The sequence below is a fragment of the Bison bison genome, unplaced genomic scaffold, assembly GCF_000754665.1.
Source record: "Bison bison bison isolate TAMUID 2011002044 unplaced genomic scaffold, Bison_UMD1.0 scf7180017864236, whole genome shotgun sequence".
Lineage (NCBI taxonomy): Eukaryota > Metazoa > Chordata > Mammalia > Artiodactyla > Bovidae > Bison > Bison bison.
Window position 1 is genome coordinate 4,253,127 of NW_011494808.1, and position 21,416 is coordinate 4,274,542.

Here is a 21,416-nt window from a genome sequence, read left to right on the forward strand (position 1 = left end):
CAGCTGTTTCCACTGTTTCCCCATCTATTTGCCAAGAAGTGATGGGACCAGATGCCATGATCTTCGTTTTCTGAATGTTGAGCTTTAAGCCAACTTTTTCACTCCTCTTTCACTTTCATCAAGAGGCTCTTTAGTTTTTCTTCACTTTCTTACAACTCAAAAATGAAAAGAGAAGTTATCCAGTTATAAAATGGGCAAAGGATTTGAATGGATATTTCTCTGAAGAACCCATACAAATGGCCAACAAGCATGTGACAAGATTCTCAACACCGTTAACCACTGTGCACGTATGTGCTAAGTCACTTTAGTTGTGTCTGACTCTGTGCCACCCCCTGAACTGTAGACCACCAGGATCCTCTGTCCGTAGGGTTCTCCAGCCAAGAATACTGGAGTGGGTTGCCATTCCCTTCTCACTAGGGAAATGCAAATCACAACCGCAGTGAGGTGGCCTTCCACATCCACCATGACAGCTGTGATAAGAATATGGACAGTGTTAGAACCCTCAGACTTTGCTGGTAGAAATATAAAATGGTGCAGTTGCTTTGGAAACGGGCGCTTTCTCCAAACATTAAACACAGAGTTACCATGTGACGCAGAATCCACTCATAGGTGTGTATCCAAGAGAATTGAAAATAAATGTAGACACAAAAACCTGTTCACAGATGTTCATTATTCATAACAGCCAAAATGTGAAAATAACACCAATGCCCATCAGCAGATGAGTGGAAAGAAGGTACAAGGATGAACCTTGAAACCACTGTGCCATGTAAAAAAAAGACAATGTCACGTATTGTGTAATTCTGTTGATATGAAGTAGAACACGCAGATCTATAGACAGAAGGTAGGATGGTATTTACCAGGGCTTGAAGAGTGACAGTTAATAGAGGGTTTTTTTGGTGGTGCTGGGAGGTGATGAAAATGTTCTGGAGTTAGATAGTGGTGATGCTCACACAATTTTATGGTATATTAAAGATAACTGAATCTTAAAGGGGAAAAATTAAAAGTCCTATCACATTCTTCATTGAAATATCTAAAGTGTCAATATACCACAGGAAGAGAAATCTTGATTGCTTTTAACTCTGTTCCTTTTCAAGATCAGAGTTTGAAACTTCCTCCCTCCTCAGATTTCAGCAAGCCATATCCTCTGAGGTCTGTTTTTGAAGGTGTTATAAAATGCTGCCATCACAGAGAAGTGCTGCTTGGATCCCATCAAGGTTGATTCCAATTTAATTTAAAAATATATTTCAAATTATTAAAAAGTAAGATGCAAAACAGAACACACTCCAAGATGTATTACTATTTATCAGTTTTTCCGTACTGTGTATACCAAATGTTAACTCACGTTTCCAAGTTACGTCGTTTTGCATATATGCCTTGGAATCAAGTCTTTCACGTCATTTCCTTGTATGTATTCAGACAGCTGTCAAATGTCTCACTGAATAGGAAGGTTGCCGCTTGCAGTGCTTGAAAAGCAGTAACAGAAGCAGCAGGTGTCCTCGTCATAAAGCCGTCTAGGCGAGGACGCTGCATTTCCAGAGCACATGAGAATACTCTCAATACGAGGTAACCAAAACCAAGTTCAGAAGGAAACTGAATCCTGGGGTGATAGGACTGTTATCCAGAAATCCTCGATTTAAAATTGTGTTTGTCAGGATGTCTTCATTTTTCTCAGTGACTGCCATTGTAATAAGAAAAGGTTGTTAATTGGATCCTATATAGTAAATATATACTGTTGTTTTTACTGCTTCGTATACTGGGGTTCTGCATAAGATGCTGCTTAAATTTCATGCAGCTGGGATCCCGGACATCTTTCTTTATACATCAATTTTCCTCTTCCATTTTGACTTCACTCTCATTCCCCAGAGATGTTCTGAAAGCATCTTTTCCCCCCACAGAAATCCCACAGTGCAGGGGAAGTTTCCAGCTGAAAAAAATATTTGCTAACTTTAAATAGATCATGTCTTTTTTCCTTGGGGCTCCGTCTCAGAGATTGCACTGCAGCGATCCTGTTAGTTCAGTCATAAGGCAATTTGTTGTTGTGCCCAGTATAAATATTTTACTTGCTATTTCATGAGCGATATTTGGAAAGGGATACATATCCTTATTTTAACCTGTTTTTGCATATGCAGCAACCGAGTTGCATGTGTGGGAAAGAAGCTGGGTTAAATTGGATTGCCTCTGTGTATGCCAGAACCTCTGTGGGTTCTCGTGTGTAAGCCCCGTGGAGGGGACCCCCCGGTAGCGTGTTGAACAGCTTGTGTTGCAGAGGGTGGGGGAGGAGCCAGTGAAAGGGTCACCTGAGGATGAATGAGCGCCTGATATGTGTGGGAATTGATTCACACACACGGGAATGTGCTGTTCAGAAGGAGTCACGTGTCTCTTCTCTTCTTTTTGTAGGTGATCATGGAGGAAGCACTTTACTCCCCCCGAATGTCACGAATGAGTTTCCGGAGTATGGGACCATGGAGGCAAGTGGAGAAGGCCTGAGAGCCTCTCTGGAGTTTGATGCCGAGTCTCTGCTGCGCTGCCCGGGGGGCCCGCAGGGGGCCCAGCCCCTTGCTGGCCGTCACTCTGGGCCTGTCACTGTCACCAGAGGACCAAAAGATGTCAGAGGGCTCCCATCTCAAAGTCACTTCAAGGAACCAAGTTTACAACCCATTGACTCTCTGATTTCAGCTCTGAAGGCCACAGAAGCCAGAATAGCTTCAGGAACGTCGCAGGCTACAAAGGTACTGGATGGGGCTGCGGTTTCTACTTTTTCAGCTCAGCCGGGGGGGCAGGAGCCAGACACCGCCAGTCATAAAGCACAGAAAGCCCATGCACTGTTCCCTGCTGGCTGCGAAAAGTCGCCCGATATACCTCTTTCAGCCAAAGTTCCAACTGAGGAACATTTTTATTTGAGCATCCAGGAGGATCTGACTGCACTATTAACTGGAGAGATTCAAGCAGAGCCATCCCTAAGAGCTAGTAATGGAAGAAAGGGGGCTGTCCATGTGCAAGAGCCAGCTGGTCCAGCATCCTTGGTGGGCAGCCCCGCGACCCCCAGCTCGGCGGGCGGTGCTGGTTTGTTGAGAGAGAGGAGGTCTGACCAGAGAGAGCACCCCGGGCAATGTGCTCCAGGACGCCCGGGCCAGGGCAAGCATGTGGCGTTTCAAGGGGTGGACACACTGTGGACCGGAGGGGAGGAGAGAGAGAGCCGGCGCCCCGTGGATGCTCAGACGCCACCGGGAAGGACAGCCCCTCCCGAAAGCAGAGAGTTTTCCAAAGTGCACAGCCACCTCATCTCATCTGCTGCTCTGCGTGACCCAGCTCCTCCTGAGAGGCCGTGTCCCCCCGAGCCTCTGCTTGAGACGGTAGAGGATGAAGTCTTCCTAAGGGAGGACAAGGAGCACCTGGAGAGGAGAGCTGAACCAGAGAGAGCCGGGGAAAGGTGAGTTCCCAGGGCCCCGCTGGCTGTGATGTCTGCTGTGTGCCCTCCACAGTGAGGTTCACAGCATCCTCTGCAGAATGGAAGGGAAGTGACGTGTGATGCGGTGCTTCTAAGGTCTCAAGATGTGTAAAGCGGTTGCTGTAAAGTTGTCCATATGGGGAGACCGTGAACCTTAAACTGGGCGGACCCATTTCTGATTTTTTTTTTTTGTATTTGACAGGTTTCAAGTTCTCCAGCATCACCATAACTAAACACCCCACAATTATCTTTCATAAGGAAAGTTAATTGTGGAAAGGTCTGGGCTCTTCTGGCACATCCAGTAGCTGTCACAGCCTAGCTCAGGCACTTCTGGGTACAGCCCGATTGTCTGCAAACAGCCCCTGTACATGTAGGAGCGCAGAGCCTTCGGTGTGGGCTGCCTCAGTTTTCTAGGTTTAGAGAGGCCATGAGGAGGTCAGAGTTCAGTTATTCATGGCACGGACGTGGGACTCCCTTCTCGCAAGCAGCTCGTTTGGATTATGGCCCTGATGACTAAACCTGGCATCATATGGTATTTCCCAGGCTTTCTCTACATTTCTGGCGTCCATACCAGCTGAGAGCCTGGAGAGATGGAAGCTGTGCCTGTCCGCCTTCTCTTCCTTTGCTCGTGGCCTGGCCGGAGAGCGCTCCTTTCCGCAAAGTCATTTCAAACGTGTGCCGTCTCGTCTCCCGTCATATGAACTTCGGTAGTTCACATGGGAGAGCGCGTGTCAAGCCTGAAGGGCCTTGCTTATTTGTTGTAAGGAGATGCCTTTTCCTCGCAGTTGACTAACAGATCCGCTGTCAGGGCTCCTCTCCCTGCCCTCCCCACCTCCCTACACAGAAAGCCTCCAGACTTCCCTCGGAAGGCGCCCTGCTATGTGGCACGTGGCTCCGCAGTTAACCTCCCACTGGGGTCTGTGCGTCTGCGGTTTATTCATTCATTCCTCCTGTCCTTCCACAAATGGTTTTCGGTTGTCTGCTGTGTCCTTGATATGGCTAGAGATGCTGGGCATGAAAGGAATGTTCAAAATGGACATGGCCCTAGGGATTCCCTGGTGGTCCTGTGATTGGCCTCTGTGCCTCCTCTGCAGGGGGCATGCGTTCCTTCTCTGGTTGGAAACTCAGATCCCACTAGCTCTGTGGTGTGGTCAGGAAAAAAACAAACAAACATGGAAAGTAGACATGACCTCTGGTCCCTGACCTCATGAAATTTACTGCTAAAGGTAGACACGTTAATAATGATAGGGCCTTCTATTGTGTTGGGTTCTATAAAGGAGAAGAAGGGACACATTGAATGCAGGAGAGAGGCTGATTCAATTGATGGCTTGGGGAAGGCCTGTCTGCGTAAGTGGTAATTCGGCTGAGACTTCAGGATTCAGTAGAAGTTTGCGGGGCAGAGAATGGGGAGAATACTCTAGGCAGAGGGAGCCACACGGGCTGGCAAAGGAGGGCTGTTGTCGCTAAGGGAGTGTGCTTCCTGGAACCCGCGATGCGGAGGCCTCCGGGCTCCTTTTGAGGTGTAGCGGTGTGGCTGGACCCTCGCAGCTGGGGGCAGGTGGGGGGCGGGTAAGCAGGGGTGGGGTGAGGGCTTCATCCCTGAGCGGTCGGGGGGGTGAGTGAGCAGGGGTGGGGTGAGGGCTTCATCCCTGAGCGGTCGGGGGGTGAGTGAGCAGGGGTGGGGTGAGGGCTTCATCCCTGAGCTTTCCGCCTCACTGCTAATGCCCTGGGGAGCCACGAGGACTTGGGACCCAGAATACTATTTGGTTTGGGGTGGACCAGAAATTTGGCTTCCCTGGCAGCTCAGGCAGTAAAGAATCTGCCTGTAAGGCAGGAGACTCAGGTTCGATCCGTGGGTCTGGAAGATCCTCTGAATAAGGGAATGGCTACCCACTCGAGTATACTTGCCTGAAAAACTCTACAGACAGAGGAGCCTGGCAGGCTACAGTCCACAGGGTCACAAAGAGTCGGACACGCCTGAGCAACTAACTTTCACTTTTCCAGTAACTTAAAAATAGCAGAGACAACTGTACTGTTGAATGTGAATCCTGGTAATACCTAGGAAGGTGGGTTACTTACCAGGTAGTTTTATTCCTGTTCTCTATTTTATTTCTACTTATAGATATCTGAGGCTTGGCTAGTCCTTGGCACATCCAGATTCAGCTCTATTATCTATTGTCTTCTTTCTCATACTGAGCTTTAACGTTTTATTTAGTTGTCTTAATGTTCATTTTTAATATTTGAAAAACAGGCTGCATATTAATTAATGTCCCAAGGATATTAACTTGTATGTTTTTCCTAGGTTTTCACTGTTTTGTTTATTAGCCTAGTAGTAAACATGTTTGTGGGCTTTTTTTTTTTTTCCTTCAAGGTCATTCACTGGCTGTTTCTCAACCTAACTCTCTCTGCAGTGTTGTCTTATTGTCACCAGGGGGCAGCCCATGAGTTCTTGAGGGCTATTGGTCTTATTTAATCAGAAAATATTAACAGGACTTATGAAAGCTTAGTGTATTTTTGGGGCCTTCCTGGTGGCTTAGACGATAAAAAAACTGCCTGCAATGCAGGAGACCTGGGTTCTATCCCTGGGTTGGGAAGATCCCCTGGAGAAGGGCATGACAACCCAGTCTAGTATTCTTACCTGGAGAATCCCCATGGACAGAGGAGCCTGGTGGGCTGCAGTCCATGGGGTCGCAAAGAGTCAGACATAACTGAGTGACAGAGCATAAGTGTATTTTTAGTCAGCCAAATTTACACAATATATTTATCATCTTCTGTTAAAATTAGGACTGATAGTAGCTGTTAATTTGAATTTGAGGAGTTCAGGTGGCTAAATGAGAATTTAATGTTTTATTCAAATGTTTGTTGGACTTGGTGTATTCACATACTAGGAGCTAGCTTGAAAGTATATTAAATTGTACAGAGGATAGCCCAGCATATGTGTGCTAAGAGTTTTTTCAACCTGAACATGTTTCTATAATGTCTTTCTTCCCAAATGTATTGATATTTTGTTGTTGTTGTTCACTCACTAAGTTGTGTCTGACTATTTGAGAGCTCGTGGATTGCAGCATGCCAGGCTTCTCTGTCCTTCACTATCTCCCGGAGCTTGTTCAAACTCATGTCCATTGAGTCAGTGGTGCCATCCAACCATCTCATCCTCTGTTGCCTCCTTCTCCTTCTATCTTCACTCTTTCCCAGCGTTGGAGTCTTATCTAACGAGTCAGCTCTTTGCATCAGATGGCCAACCTATTGGAGCTTCAGCATCAGTCCTTCCAATGAATATTCAGGACTGATTTCCTTTAGGATTGACTGGTTAGATCTCCTTGCAGTCCAAGGGACTCTCAAGAGTCTTCTCCAACACCACAGTTCAAAAGCATCAATTCTGCGGCATTCAGCTTTCTTTATAGTCCAGCTCTCACACCTGTACATGACTACTGGAAAAACCATAGCTTTGACCATACAGACATTTATCGGCAAAGTGATGTCTCTGATTTTCAATACACTGTTTAGGTTGGTCATAGCTATTCTTCCAAGTAGTAAGCGTCTTTTAATTTAATGGCTGCAGTCACCATCCGCATTGATTTTGGAGCCCCAAAATAAAGTCTGTCACTGTTTCCATTGTCTCTCCGTCTATTTGCCATGAAGTGATTGGACTGGATGCCATGATCTTCGTTTTTTGAATGTTGAGCTTTTAGCCAGCTTTTTCACTCTCCTCTTTCACTTTCATCAAAAGTTTCTTCAGTTCCTCACTTTCTGCCATAAGGGTGGTGTCATCTGCATATCTGAGGTTATTGATATTTCTCCCGGCAATCTTGATTCCAGCTTGTGATTCGTCCAGCATTTCGCATGATGTACTCAACCTAAAGGTTAAAAATTGACATAAACCAACTGAATACAGGCGCTAGCTCCACAGAATGCTACCTTTTCATATGGTGGGAGGAGAGAGTAAAATGAAAAAGTTAACCTGATATGAAATTCTTCACTTCGATGTGCTATGCTACCTTTTCATACGGTGGGAGGAGAGAGTAAAATGAAAAAGTTAACCTAGTATGAAACTCTTCACTTCGATGTGCTATGCTACCTTTTCATACGGTGGGAGAGGAGAGAGTAAAATGAAAAAATTAACCTAGTATTGAAATTCTTCACTTCGATATGCTTTCCAGGATTCTTGAGCAAGCGGAGCACTTGCGGGGCGGAGATGATGACATCCTTGGGTCCGGATACGCAGAGGACTCCACTGACGTGTACAGCTCCCAGTTCGAGACCATTTTAGACAACACCTCTTTATACTACAGTGCTGAGTCCTTGGAGACTTTGTATTCAGAGCCTGATAGCTACTTCAGCTTTGAAATGCCCCTGACTCCAATGATACAGCAGCGCATTAAGGAAGGCGGGCAGTTCCTCGAGAGGACGTCGGTGGGAGCACAGCAGGACGTCCTGAGCATCTCGGCAGATGGCGGGATAGTGATGGGCTCTTCCAGTGGGATCGCCAACGGGCTGAGTGGCTCCAGTAACTCCATCTACTCGAAAGGCACCCCAGAGATCGCTTTCTGGGGAAGGTACTGGTCCCGATCTCTTAATTTCATGCTGGTGGTTTTTGTAGCATTTTTTTTTCCCCTTTGGGAAATCTGAGTGTGGAACCTCTTTGGAAAGCATTGGGCCAGTTTCCGTGGATATAAGTGAATGACGTGAGTGAAAAGCACTTTGAATTTTTGGTGCAGGTAGAGTACAGTTTAGTGGTTTGCCAAATTGGCAACCTATGGGCATTCTGTTTGGCAGTATGTCTTGTATTCTCACAGGTGAACTGGGTCCTGAGCAGATTCTGTGGGTGGTGAGTGGGTATTAGCGCCTAGGATGCAGCTTTGGTGGCCACAGCCCGGCCCGGTGCTGGAAGGGGCCTCAGGAGAGCTCTGCTTGCCTTCTGCCTCTGGCATGGCTTGACTGCTTGGGCGGGTGTTTGACTGGGCCGGAGGTTCCCTGATTGTCAGTTGAGGGTGTTGGTTTAGACAGTGACTACAGTCTCTTTTGGCCCTTGGCTCTGTGAGGTCCCGTTCTGCTGGGACGTCCTCCTGAGACAGTGTGAGAGGATCCGATGATAAGGAGGCTTGATAGGTTTGATCCCTTGGTCAACACCATATTTATTTTCTCTCTTTACTTTGTGTTTTAAGTCTGCTTGGAACACAAAATGAGAAGTTACGTAGGATTTATGTGTTGTGCTATCCTTTAGTGATTCCCTGTCTTTTTATGGATTATCCAGCATTTCATCTCTTCTTGTTCATCACTCTGGGGTCATTGACCTGTCCTTCAGCATCTCTATAAGTGGGCAGAGAATGCTAAACTTCCTAATGATTTTATGAATTTAGTTTTACTATTTTTTTTCCTGATTGGGGGGCTGAGGGGGAGGGTAAATGGGGATAAACTATTTGAAAGTTGTATGAAAAAATGTCAGGTTTCTACTGAGCCTGTTTTGATGATCAGTCTGCCCTGTGTTAAGCATTTCCTATTAGCGATTTGTAGGTTTATAGTTCACTGGATGACATGCTCAAGACTGGCACATGGTAACACCGCAGCTATGCATCGCCATGTGAAATAGACCATGGGTGTTCGTTGTCCTCTTGGGTCACACAGTCTCAGAGGCAGAAGACTGTGGTCTGAATTTCTTGGATAAGCCACTTATTCTCTCTGAAACCGCTTTTGTTTATTTGCATAGCAGGGTCAATGATATGTAGTATGCTGTGTGGCCATGGGATTTAAAGAGTTAATATAGATTAAAACGCTAGCACAGTGCCTGGTACAGAGTAGGAGCCGGAGCACATGCGTGAACTAGAACTGGCTGATGAAGCCGCATTTAGACTTCCTGGATCTATAAGAGGGGGTGTCCGTGAGGGAAGGGTGCGTCTCTGAGGGGGATGTTTGTAGAAGGGGCCTGAGAGAGGGGTGTCTCTGAGGGGACCTCCCTGAGAGGGGAGGTCCTTGGGTGGACGGTGCCACTTTAGTCCTTTAGTTTCTCCATTGTCTCTGTTAACTATAAGTTGTGATAAAATGCAGATAATTTCACTGAAATTCCAGTCCAGCTTTCTGGAGTGAGTTGAAGGTATTGATATTACAGATCTGAAATAGGTTGGAGCTGAAGTATTTTGGGCTGAGAGGCTTTGCTACAGAAACCACAGGGAGGGTAAACTCTGCAAGGAGATCCAGCCAGTCCATCCTAAAGGAAATCAGTCCTGAATGTTCATTGGAAGGACTGATGTTGAAAATACTTTGGCCACCTGATGCGGAGAACTGACTCCTTGGAAAAGACCCTGATGCTGGGAAAGATTGAAGGCGGGAGGAGAAGGGGACAACAGAGGATGAGATGACTGGATGATATCACCGACTCAATGGACATGCATTTGAGTAAACTCCAGGAGTTGGTGATGGACAGGATGGTGTGCTGCAGTCCATGAGGTCGAAAAGAGTCGGACATGACTGAGTGACTGAACTGAACTGAAACTCAGCAAGGGATTCCCTAGTAGTTCAGCTGGTAAAGAATCCACATGCAATGCAGGAGACCCTGGTTTGATTCCTGGGTTGGGATAGTCCCCTGGAGAAGGGTTAGGCTACCCATTCCAGTATTCTTGGGCTTCCCTGGTGGCTCATATGGTGAAGAATTCACCTGCAATGCGGGAGACCTGGGTTCCATCCCTGGTTTGGGAAGATCCCCTGGAGGAGGGCATGGCAACCCACTCCAGTATTCTTGCCTGGAGAATCCTGATGGACAGAGGAGCCTGGAGAGCTACAGTCCATGGGGTCGCAAAGAGTCGGACATGACTGAGCGACTAAACACAGCACAGCACAAACGCAGCAAGGCAGTGGTTTGCAGAGACCTGGAGTAAGCAGCAGCCATCACTGCCGCCAGCATGAGTGCCAGTCATTAGTACAGCAGAGCTGGGTGGTTAAGAGAGAGTATTGGGGTAGGTTATATCATTTTAGCACCCCAGATTTAGCAGTACTGTCCTTTAGGCCAACTTGAAGTTTCAGCTGCATCACCTGCATTGTCAGACTGTGAAATCTTGCCCAGCGATGAAATCCAATTCCAGTACTGAATGAGAAGCACGTTAGAGACGAGCTCTCGCACCATCTCGACTTCCTTGAGCACAGCTAGCAATGTGGACAGACCAGCTTGGCAGGAGGCCTTTTGGTGTGTGTGTGTGTGTGTGTGTGTGTGTATGTGGTTCAGGGTTAGAAAGTATGATGGACTCAATGATTCTGAGAGATTTTAGAGAATCTGGAATAACTTGCCTATGTTTCTCTACCTTCTCTGCCTTCTTGGTGCTTTGGAGAAATTGTAGCACCAGAGGTTGAAGAGTTATAACATTTTCCAGCTTGAAGGGGCCTTAGCTAGCCCTGTTTTACAGTGAAGAATCTGAGTCTGAGTCGGGTGGGGTAGCATTAGCTGGTGACAGATCTTGTACCAGAATTCAAGTCGCCTGACTCCCAGTCCAGGTGCACTCACTGTTCTAGGCTGCCTGGTTTCATATGTGTATTCTTTCTAATTTCCCTAATTTCTCTCATGCCATATGTTTATGGAGCCAGAAGTCTGAGTTGATAATTACAGATGTGGTGGTGGTTGGTGGTGTATGTGTTCAATTTCAGAAAAAAATTTTGCAAATCGTTGATAAATGTGTCTCCATAGATTTTTAAGGTAATTAATGATCAGCCTTTTAAAAATTTCTTCTGCACAAACCATCCCTCCGCAGAGGTAAGGCGTAGACAGAGGCATTGAGCCTGTTAAGGAAATCTGGACTAGGACGCGGACAACACAGCTGTCACCCCAATTGGCTTTCCTTAGTCAGGGGAGTCAGGGCTTCAAGGAGAAAAACACTCAAAATTTATTCAGAAATGTGATAAAACAACACAGCAAAAGTGGTACATAAAACAAGTGTGTGTGCCCAACTTTCCATCTCTACTCACTGGCCTCTCCTGTTTCCTTGGGAGCGGACTGAGGGATCTGACTCTGTTGGATAAAGTGAACTCTGAAGAAGGCAGAAAGGAGAGGGCCTGATAAGACTAAGCTACACTGCTAACACTGCTTTGATTCCAGCTGGACTTGAACCAAAAGAACGAAGCCCGTTCCTGCTGAGGTATTAATGTTGATACATAAAGTGTTAGAGAATATTGCAAGCTGACTTTAGGTAGTCTCTGAACACCATCTTGTGTGTGTGCATTGTATGTATGCCATAGGTTTTATTTCTTTAGTAAAGAAAAGGTTCTTAATTCTCATAATAAGCTAAGAGAAAGGGGCATTAGTGTTCTGATTTTCCACATAAGGAAACTAAGGCTCAGAGCAGTTGAGTAGATTGCCCAGTCACAGGAATGGTCAGTGCCACGCCCAGGATTTCCACCCAGGCGGTCAGGCTCCAGAGACCATTTATTTCGGTCTCAAAACAACAGTATTTTTGCTTGACCTTGCCTAGATTTATTTTTAAATACTTTTCTGTATCAGCGTCTGCTTTTACTGTCAGCCAAGATGATTTCACGGTGGTTTCTGACAGTGGTTTCTCCTTCTGAACAGTGGATGACACTGCTCTCTGTTGTTTCGCTCCCTGTAGGAGGCAGCCTGGCTGGGGAGGGTGGCCAGGACGCGCGGCACTCCAGCCCAGCTCCATGCCCTATCTGGATTGCCGCCCGGGCCTGGGTATAGCCAGGCTTTGTGGCCAGAGGGGGACTGAGCTCCACTCACATCAACGAAGAAAGTACTTCAAAGCAGTAACCCTCTAGAATCAGGTTGGGAAGGACATAAAGAGTGTGTGTGCTGACTCTTTGTCTTGTAAAGGATTATGCACCTTTGTGTTATCAGGTGGATCTGAAAAGGCCCCTTAAGATCCTGGAATCGCTCTGGCAGGAATAGTTAAATCCTCTCAGGTGCTTGAACACTGATGTTGGCCTGAGAGCTGCATGCCCATCAGGAAGGAGCTCACTCAGGTGCTTGAACACTGATGTTGGCCTGAGAGCTGCATGCCCATCAGGAAGGAGCTCACCCCGTGAACGGAACGTGACATTTTGGAAAAGGAGCAAAGCGTAGCATCCCTCCCTTTGTGGTCCAGCTGTGGAGCACCCGGGCTGATAGGGTCAGTGGTGCTGTGTGGAATCCAGTCACATGGCTCCCAAATTAGAAGGGACAAATAGAGACTTTCAGTTATATGTGTCCGATGGGTTCCTTTATGTCTGGGTGCTTCTTCGCCGGCCCATCCCCTGAGGACTGTGGCTCCCGTCGGTGAGTCCTGATCTGAGGCCTGCAGGGCACACGTGCGGCTGCTGTGAGCATGAACGGGACTGAGGGTTGTTTATTTCTGTTGAGCTTCGGTTCAGACAGAGAGGAAAAGAGGGACAGCAAATACAGCCATATGGCAGGAGCTTCTCTTTTGGTTCTCTGAAATACACAACAAAGCTGCGTTTTAAAATTACTTTTTCGGTGTAACAGGTACGTTCGATGTCTGGCATCCCAGTTGTTCTTTCAGATGGCGCTCAGAGTCCCAGGAGCCCAGCAGAGGGGTGGATGACATCTGTGTGCAGCTGTTATGCCTGGGGAGTGCTCAGTCAGTCCGTCCACTCCAGCTGAAGCTGTGGTTTTTCTGCCGGCCTCTTTTCCCCCCTTTATCAAATGAGATGCTGACATTGGAAGTGCTTTTTTCTTCCTCAGTTTTCCTTTTTCTTTAGTGTCTTTCTGTCTAGGAAAAGGTCGCATGAAACAATGTTTAGAGAAATTTGTTGAAGTAAATTTCAAATATTTTTTGACATTCAAACGTAAAACCTGCAGGTATTTAACTAATTAATTAATACTTTTTTTGGCCGTGCCACACTGCTTGTGGTGTCTTAGTTCCCCACGGGGGCTGAGCCTGGGTCCCGGCAGTGGAGGGCTTTCCTGGTGGCTCAGTCGGTAAAGAAACTGCCTACAATGCAGGAGACCCAGGTTTGATCCCTGGGTTGGGAAGATCCCCTGGAGAAGGAAATGGCGACCCACTCCAGTATTCTAGCCTGGAGAATCCTATGGACGGAGGAGCCTGGCGGGCTACCGTCCATGGGGTTGCAAAGAGTCAGACACGACTGAGTGACTAACTGAACCTGCCAGAGAAAGTGCTGAGTCCTGGGACTTCCCTGAAGGTATTTTACTATAATGTAAAATATTAAAGTCGCGTGGCGCTAGCTAAGCTGGTGACAGGGAAAGCTCTTGATCTGGTGAACTTGTGCTGGGGGATCAGGTGAGGCGTCCCTGCCTGCTGATTCATTATTCCTGCTCTAGTGATGTCTTCAGACTTTCCTCTCATGTTTGAGAAGTTTTTCTGTAGAAAGTCAGTTTTCATTTTCTCTTTGAGCCTCCTGAAGTAGTTGTAATGGTGAGTTGTTTTTTGTTTTTTTTTTTTTAACTCCAAAGGAGTCCCTGCTTGGTGCTGAGGGTGGAGGCTCTCCAGGGTTTCAGAGCCAGTCATATCTGGGTTCAGATCCTATTTCAGATACTTACTAGGGGTGTGACTTTGAGTAAATTACAGAGCATCAGGGAACCTTTCCAACTATAAAATGGAATGAATAACACCTATTTAGAAGCAAATGACATTAAGTGAAAAATCAAGAATAGATAGGTAGGTGGATTCACAATGCCTGGCATATAGTAGGATATAAATGTAGAATAGTAATACTGTCAACAGTAATAACCTGGAGAAGAGCTGTCTGAAACACCTGTTAATGGGTGTCTTGAAGCTTCCCTTTCTCTCATAAAATTCAGTGTACATTGGTGGAGTGGTGTAACTGTGGGGATTTGGGACTGGAAGACAGGAGGTCAAGTCATCCTCTCTGCTGGCTTTGTGGTCCTGGGCAGGCTGTTTCACTTCGATGAACCTCCCATTTCTTATTGGTCAAATGGAAATAACCTTGTTGCTCAATTTACAGTTCTCTTGTAAGAATTTGTTAAGTTGTAGTTTGTGGATATTCATTTTAAACCTACCATGAGTTTTGCAGTAGTCTGAGTAGTAGTCTAAGGAATGTAAGAAAATAAATAAGCAAAAGCCTGAAAATTAAGAAAAAGACACAGGATTTGGTGAATGTTTGAATCTAGGGGTTTGGGCTTCGTCAAAGAGATGGTGAGATTTCCAGTGTGGATGAGATGGTTAGATGGCATCACCGACTTGATGGACATGAGTCTGAGCAAACTCGGGGAGTTGGTGATGGACAGGGAGGCCTGGCGTGCTGCAGTCCATGAGATGACAAAGAGTTGGACACGACTGAGCAACTGAACTGAACCCGTGTGGATGACTTACGAAGTCTGGAGACGGCAGGAGTCAGGGAGAGCAGCAGGGTTTGTAGGAGGGCTCCTGGCAGTGGGATCTGTTTACACAGATTGTTTGAGGAGAGGGAGGACCTTCGTGTGTGAGGACTTGGAGTCCCACCTAGAGGGACACTCACCTGAGCTCAGGAGGGCGAGCGTGAGGAGGCTGGGCTGGAGAGGGGATCATAGGAGCCCCGGTGCTGCTCATGTGGCTTTCTGATGCCCCCTGGGCAGAGCATATGCCCGCCTCTGGTCCCCAGCAGTCTGGTTGTCAGGGAGCTGGCGTGGTCGTCCTCTCGACAGGCCTCTCCCTGCTTGCTGGGGTCTCTTGTGTAGATCGGTGATGACTTAAGGAAATGGTCCTGGATTTGAAATGGGGTTTCCCAGAAGTGTTCTAAGTCTGTAGTTTAAACCGTATGACATACAAAGTAATGTCCCGGGCGTTGGTGTGAAGAGTGCCGGGGGTTGCTGGCTAAGTGGATGACCTTTCATCAAAGACTGTATTGAAAGACTTCAAATGATAAAGGACATTGGGGTTACATGTTATTACACAGAGAATCGTAACTTGAAATAAAAACTGATTGGCAGCTAGTTTAGCTGGTCAGGGTGATCCAGCAATCTATTCCTATATCAGTGCACTATTTCGCTTTTAAAGAAACTAACAGTTTCTCTCATCAGACCTCACTTAACACAAGATCTGCAACATTGGATGAGAAATTTTGGGCATTGATCCAATGGGGAAGAAAAAAGACAGAAACCTTTTCCAAATAAAGTTCTTGGAAAGCATTTTACCTACAAGCATCCATTTCTCAGAGCCCCTCATGGATGTGTTTCCAGTGCTTTAATCTTGTTTTTCTTTTTCTCCCCTGGATCTTAGAAACTCTCTGTAAACTACAGACTCCTAGCAGAGCCCCCCTGTTCAGTACCTGAGTGGCCAGGTGAGGTGAGTGCCATCTTTCTCACGATGTTAGTGAGGATTCATGTAAACCGCATCTCCACCATCTAACACCTGAGCGTTAGAGAGACGCTTCGACTTCGTAATCCCCACACCTCAGCTGGTGCTGCATGTGTCTGTGCGTGAGCCTCCGTCCCAGGTACTTTCCTCCGAATCTAGAATTACGGAAGGGAGGAGCTTTTCAAGGTGCCGACTCCCCCACTCTTTACCTCTCCAGATTCTGATTCTGTTGGTTTAGGGTGGCGCCCAGGCAATGCTAGCTTAGACCAACACAAGATTATTGGTCTAAAATTTAAAAAAATAGAGGACAATTTTAAAAAAAGAGAGAGAAAGAAAAAAAAAAAAGAGTCCCTGGTGATTTTGATGTTCAGCCTAAGTTGTCAGCCTCTCATCTTGGAGCTTGTTGGAAATGAGTACGCAGACCTCACCTCTGAGCTGCTCAATCGAAGTGTGTATTTTAACCAATTCCTGTAAGCACTTTACAGTTTGAGAAGCGTGGGAAATTATTAGCGGCGGAATGCAGACCCGAGGAGAAAGCAATGGCACCCCACTCCAGTACTCTTGCCTGGAAAATCCCACGCATGGAGGAGCCTGGTAGGCCGCAGTCCATGGGGTCACGAAGAGTCAGACACGACTGAGTGACTTCACTTTCCCTTTTCACTTTCATGCATTGGAGAAGGAAATGGCAACCCACTCCAGTGTTCTTGCCTGGAGAATCCCAGGGATGGGGGAGCCTGGTGGGCTGCCGTCTATGGGGTCGCACAGAGTCGGACACAACTGAAGCGATTTAGCAGCAGCAGCAGCAGCAGCAGCAGCAGACCCAAGTGAGTCAGTTCCTGTTCGCAGGGGGCAGTCCCGCTGCAGGTCACTGCTGCTGGCAGGGAGAAGTCTCCTAACAGAGGTTCATAAAAGTGAGCGATCCTGGCTGTGAACCTTGAAACGATTTCTTTCGTCACCTTTGATGTAGTGACCCCTGCTCTAGAAATACAGAGGTTGACCCATTTTCCTGAGGGGATCAGTGTGGTTTCCTGGTGAAGAGTGTGGGTTACGTCAGGCTGCTTTGACTCACATTTTGTGAATTATCACTACTAAACCTCAGCTTACTCATTTGCGAAAAGGGGTAATAATTTACTACCCTTTAATGGCTACTCACACAACGCTGGCTATGATTATCAGAAATAACACTGCTTGAACTGTTGTCTTTAAAACTTCCTCAGAGTCACCTGCTGTGAGTGTGCCACGGTCAGATCAATGTAGGATGCTGTTTATCTGTAATAATAATTCTAAGAGCCTTAGATTACTTGAAGGTGAGGAGCTTTAATGATAGTTCATTGTCTGTATAATTACCCTATCTAGCAGCCCCGCCTCCATGCAAAGAAGGTAACATTTTCCAGTCAAGAGCAGTAATATGAAGTCTTCAGTGCAGAGAAATTAAGAGGTATTGAATAATTATTATCGTGAAACAAAATTATAAATGTTCCTCATTCACAGTCCATTCACTTTAGCACCCATTTTTCGGCTCATCGTATAATATTGTACTTGTCAGCATGGGCCTGTCCCTCCTATCAGTCAGTGAAGCTGGCAGGTCTTTAGATTTGAGACTCAGAACCTCTGTTAACAGAGTCCAGCACATCCTGGGTGACCAGTTCTGTCAGATGAAGAGCTTACTTAGTTTTTCTATACTAGGTACTAGATGCTCCCAAAGAGGAGGCAGACAGCTTGACACGGAACGCTGCATGAGCCGGACAGCAGGGCTCCCAGTCTGGGCTCTGGAGGACCTGTGGATGTGTGGGCGTGGTCGTGGGCAGGGAGGCTTGCCGGATGGAGGCACAATAAGGAACAGCTGCTCGGGCCTGGGGACTTGGGAGTTGAGGGGCTCATTAATCTCTTTTCCTCCTGGTGTGTTAATTTTCTAGACTGAGCCTACTGAATACACTTGAAAGGCAGTCACGCAGTTGACTTTCACAACCTCTGCACATCCAAGGCACATCCAGAAGGGTTAATAAGCGCCTCTGATCTCACCAGCCAGTTTGAGAAATAAAGCAGTGCAGTGCCTTCCTCCCTCTGTGGTCCCATCCCTCTCGTTGTCTTCTCCTAAAGAGGACCACGGCCTGTGGGTGTGTATCATGCCTTCATAGGTGTGAACCCATAAAAATACCATTTTCATGCACATTTTCGAACTTTATATAAGTGCCACCTTATCTCCTTTTGTGACTCACTTATTTGTTCAATATTTGAGATTCTTTCTTACTGATTCATAAGGCCCTAGTATATTATTTGCTAAATAGTATTCCTTGCATGAATATGCACTGTAACTAATTTTCCCATTTGCATAGTATGAACATTTTGGCTGTCTTGTATTTTTGTTGTTTAAATGGCGTGGCAGTGGACATTCTAATTCGTGGCTTCTCGTGCACACGTGGAGCGTTTCTTTAGGTATATATTTAGGAATGAAATTGCTGGACAGTAAGTGGTAATCATTTTCTGGGTGAACCAAAGAATTCTTGAAAGGGCATATTGCATTTTCTTTGAGAGTATGTAATTTTATCTACTTCCATTTATAAAATAACTTTTAGTTATTTTACTTCCTTATCCTTATAACTCCCAAATCCCAACAAAAATATCAAGAGCTGAAACAAAAAACATGGGAAATGAGAGGCAGCAAAACCAGTCTCCTTTCTCTTCAGGAGCTGGGATGCGGATTCTGTCATCCACTAGTTAGGTCTGGTGCCTGTCCATTCCGTCCTTCGAGTCCTGTAGGTCCCAGTCTCAGATGCCTTGGTGGCAGTTGTTGCCTACATCTGACAGCCGCGAGTGTTACCTGTCCACTTCTGGCAGTCTGAAGCAGGGTTTGAACACAAGGACAAAAGAATATTTTCATTTCACGAGAGCAGAAAGGCAGAAATAAAACTGGAAAATAGGAAAATGCAAATCGCATAAAATTAAGCATGAATGTAATGAGTTTTATTAATACAGCTGAGTTTTACATAGTAGAAGTGAATCAGATCTATTTATTGCCTATTTCAGTGATTTCTTGATAGCCAGAACGTGTGCTGTAGGAAGTGGTGGTCTTGCAAAATAGTACCTCAGAAACCTGTAGTGCTATTTAGGAAAAACAAGGCTGAGATGAGCACTTTTTTCTTCTTTTTTTTTGCAAACGAGGTCGGACAGACTCTCACAGAAGCAGCGGCCCCTCCGAGTAAGCCAGCACGGCTGTCCTTTCTCCCCGCAGTCCGAGGGCCGTCTGGCTTCCGAAGAGTTAAGCTGGAGCTCTGTGAGGTCACGAGTGACTTCACTGGCTCCGGACTTTTGAAGCGGTCTTGGAGGGAGAGGGGAGGCAGGGCGAGGGGAAGTGACTCCCTCGGCTTCTTCACGTTCCCAGCGCAGCCCTGAGGGAGCAGTGTCCTCCCGGGAGCATGTCTCCGCGGAGTCGGGGGGCTGCAGCCCGCACTCCCAGAGGAAGCAGCTGGAGGCGGGCGCTGGAGAGCCCTGGCCCATGATGAGGGTCTGCTGAACAGACGGGCCGAGGATGCCCTTCGCGCCCCTGACAACATCGCGGAGGCTGTGTGCTGGTGGAGGAGGTAACTGGGATCCGCTTTATGTTCTTTGTCTGGTCCCAGGCAGTGCTGGCTTCCATGCGGCTGTTCGGGTCAGTTCAGTCGCTGGGTCAGTGTGTGACTGTGGCTAACGGAAAACTCCCTGGATCTCCAACTGTTTTGCTTCAAGTGGAAAACATTGTAAGAAGTCTTAGAAACTTAGGAAAATGAGACTCCCTGGGTATTGTTTTGTAAACCAGGACGACTGAAGCGCCCAGGGTGTGTTCCTGCGGGACTCTGGCGCTTGGGCAGTGAGGGGCTCCCTTGATGGGCCCTGCTGCCCTTTGGGGCCACAGGCATTGCTCTGCGCCCCCGCCCCCAGGGCGATGCCAGCCACCTCCTGCTCCACTTCAGGTGCCCGGAGGTCAGCAGCTTGAGGTTTTGTCATCCAGACGGCCGCACCAGGCGGCCACACTTATTTCTGGGGTATCAGGGCTCTGAAGGGAAGTTGGCTGTGCTGTTAGTGTAGAAACACGATCTGAGAATTCGGCGTTGGTTTTGAAACTTCAAAGGCCAGTCAGTTATCTATAGAAGAAAGTGTAAAGGGAGTTTTTTTTCCTGGAGCTGAGGGAACTCCAGCGCCACAGTTCTCTCTGGGAAGGTCTCTGTTCATGTTAGGGGCTTCCCTGGTAGCTCAGAAGGAAGAGCTGCCAGTCTTCCCTGAGACCCGGGTTCGATCCTTGGGTCAGGAAGATTCCCTGAAAGAGGACATGGCCACCCACTCCAGTGTTCTTGCCTGGAGAATCCATGGACGGAGGAGCCTTGGCGGGCTGCCGTCCATAGCGTCGCAGAGTCGGACGCGCCCGGGCAACTAAGCACTTGCCCCTGTGCAGGTTCAGGCCAGGGCACGTGCGGGACGCCGTAGGGTCAGACGGTGGACAAAGGCCGAAGTCAGTGTGTGGACGTAATTCCATTTTTGAGGTGCTTGAAGTTGAGCATTCAAGGACACCCCCAAAGCCGGTGAGAACCCCAGTGCTTGGATGGCTGGGGTAATCAGCTGAGTATGACAGGTGTGTTGGTGAGTGTATATGGCATAAGCTGGTATTTCTTGCTTTGAGTACAGGTAAGTTTTAAATTTTAAGTTCGTATTTCCAACATCATGTCATTTATCTTACATAGCCTATCAGCATAAAATTTTTGCCTCTTTCTAAGTGGATATTTGGGGCTTCCCTGGTAGCTCGGCTGCTAAAGAATCCACCTGCAATGCAGAAGACCCTGGTTCTTTTCCTGGGTTGGGAAGTTCCTGTGGAGAAGAGATGGGCTACCCACTCCAGTATTCTTGGGCTTCCCCAAGTGGACATATCTCCAAGGTTTCATAACTTTGATAATAAAGGAGAAAGAGAATGCTTGATAAAAAGGATGTGAAGCATATTTTGTGGAAAGCATCTGAGCTCAATGGCTATGAGCCTGGACTGAGGTTTAAGTTTTGCCTCCTTGTCTTACCGGCTGAGCTCTAGTGAACTGCGCAGACGTGTTTGAATCTCAGTCTCTTCCTGTGTGTGGTTGGGATGATGACAGTACTGACCGAGGTGCGTGGGTGGTGGTTGTGACTGTTAATGGAGGTGCAGTGTGTGGGAGCATTTAACAGCATTTCTCCCGCATTAATAAAAAGCTCAGCAAGTGTGAATAAAGCATGGCTGTCATTATGTGGAAGTTATTCTTCCTAACATCAGCACATGAGAGGACTTGGCCTTGCAGACTGGTGGTCATGCATGTGGGGCGGTGGTTTGCTCACACAGGAAGCGTCAGGACTTCGCTGTGCCGGCTTCCAGGCAGCTCCTCTGCAGCGCCTGCCCCTGCCCCTCCCCACTCACTCCCACCAGACACCTCCCATGAAGCCTTTGGTGGAAGGAAGGCTGAGGGGGAAAGATGGGTAGCGAGCACAAAACCATCAACCCTTGGTGAACACGTCTTCGTGCTCACGTCCTTGCAGAGAGTGTATGTTTCATCGTGTTAGGACGTGGAGAACAGAGCTGCACACACAGGGGCCCGTGCCCCGCACTGGGGTGCAGCTGAGACATTGTCGGGACCTGGCCGCTCCTTCTGGCTCTCTCCACAGGTCAGGTCACGCGTGGCCTGCAGCTCTGCCTGCTCTTCCAGGGCTTTCCTGTTCCCGGG

The 21,416-nt window shown here is 47.3% G+C and overlaps 1 protein-coding gene across 7 annotated transcripts in view; it reads left to right on the forward strand.

Moving 5' to 3' along the window:
- The window catches only part of PSD3 (pleckstrin and Sec7 domain containing 3), a 492,335-nt gene that overhangs the window by 171,072 nt on the left and 299,847 nt on the right, over window positions 1–21,416 (forward strand). For 6 of the 7 annotated variants that reach the window (XM_010846409.1, XM_010846403.1, XM_010846406.1 and 3 more), the window contains 2 exons: window positions 2,398–3,430; window positions 7,609–8,004. In XM_010846409.1, coding sequence (XP_010844711.1) covers window positions 2,463–3,430; window positions 7,609–8,004 — 1,364 coding nt within the window. In that variant the 5' untranslated portion in view covers window positions 2,398–2,462. Of the gene's footprint in view, window positions 1–1,427; window positions 1,564–2,397; window positions 3,431–7,608; window positions 8,005–21,416 lie in introns of those variants that run through there. The other variant, XM_010846408.1, reaches the window with a different exon arrangement.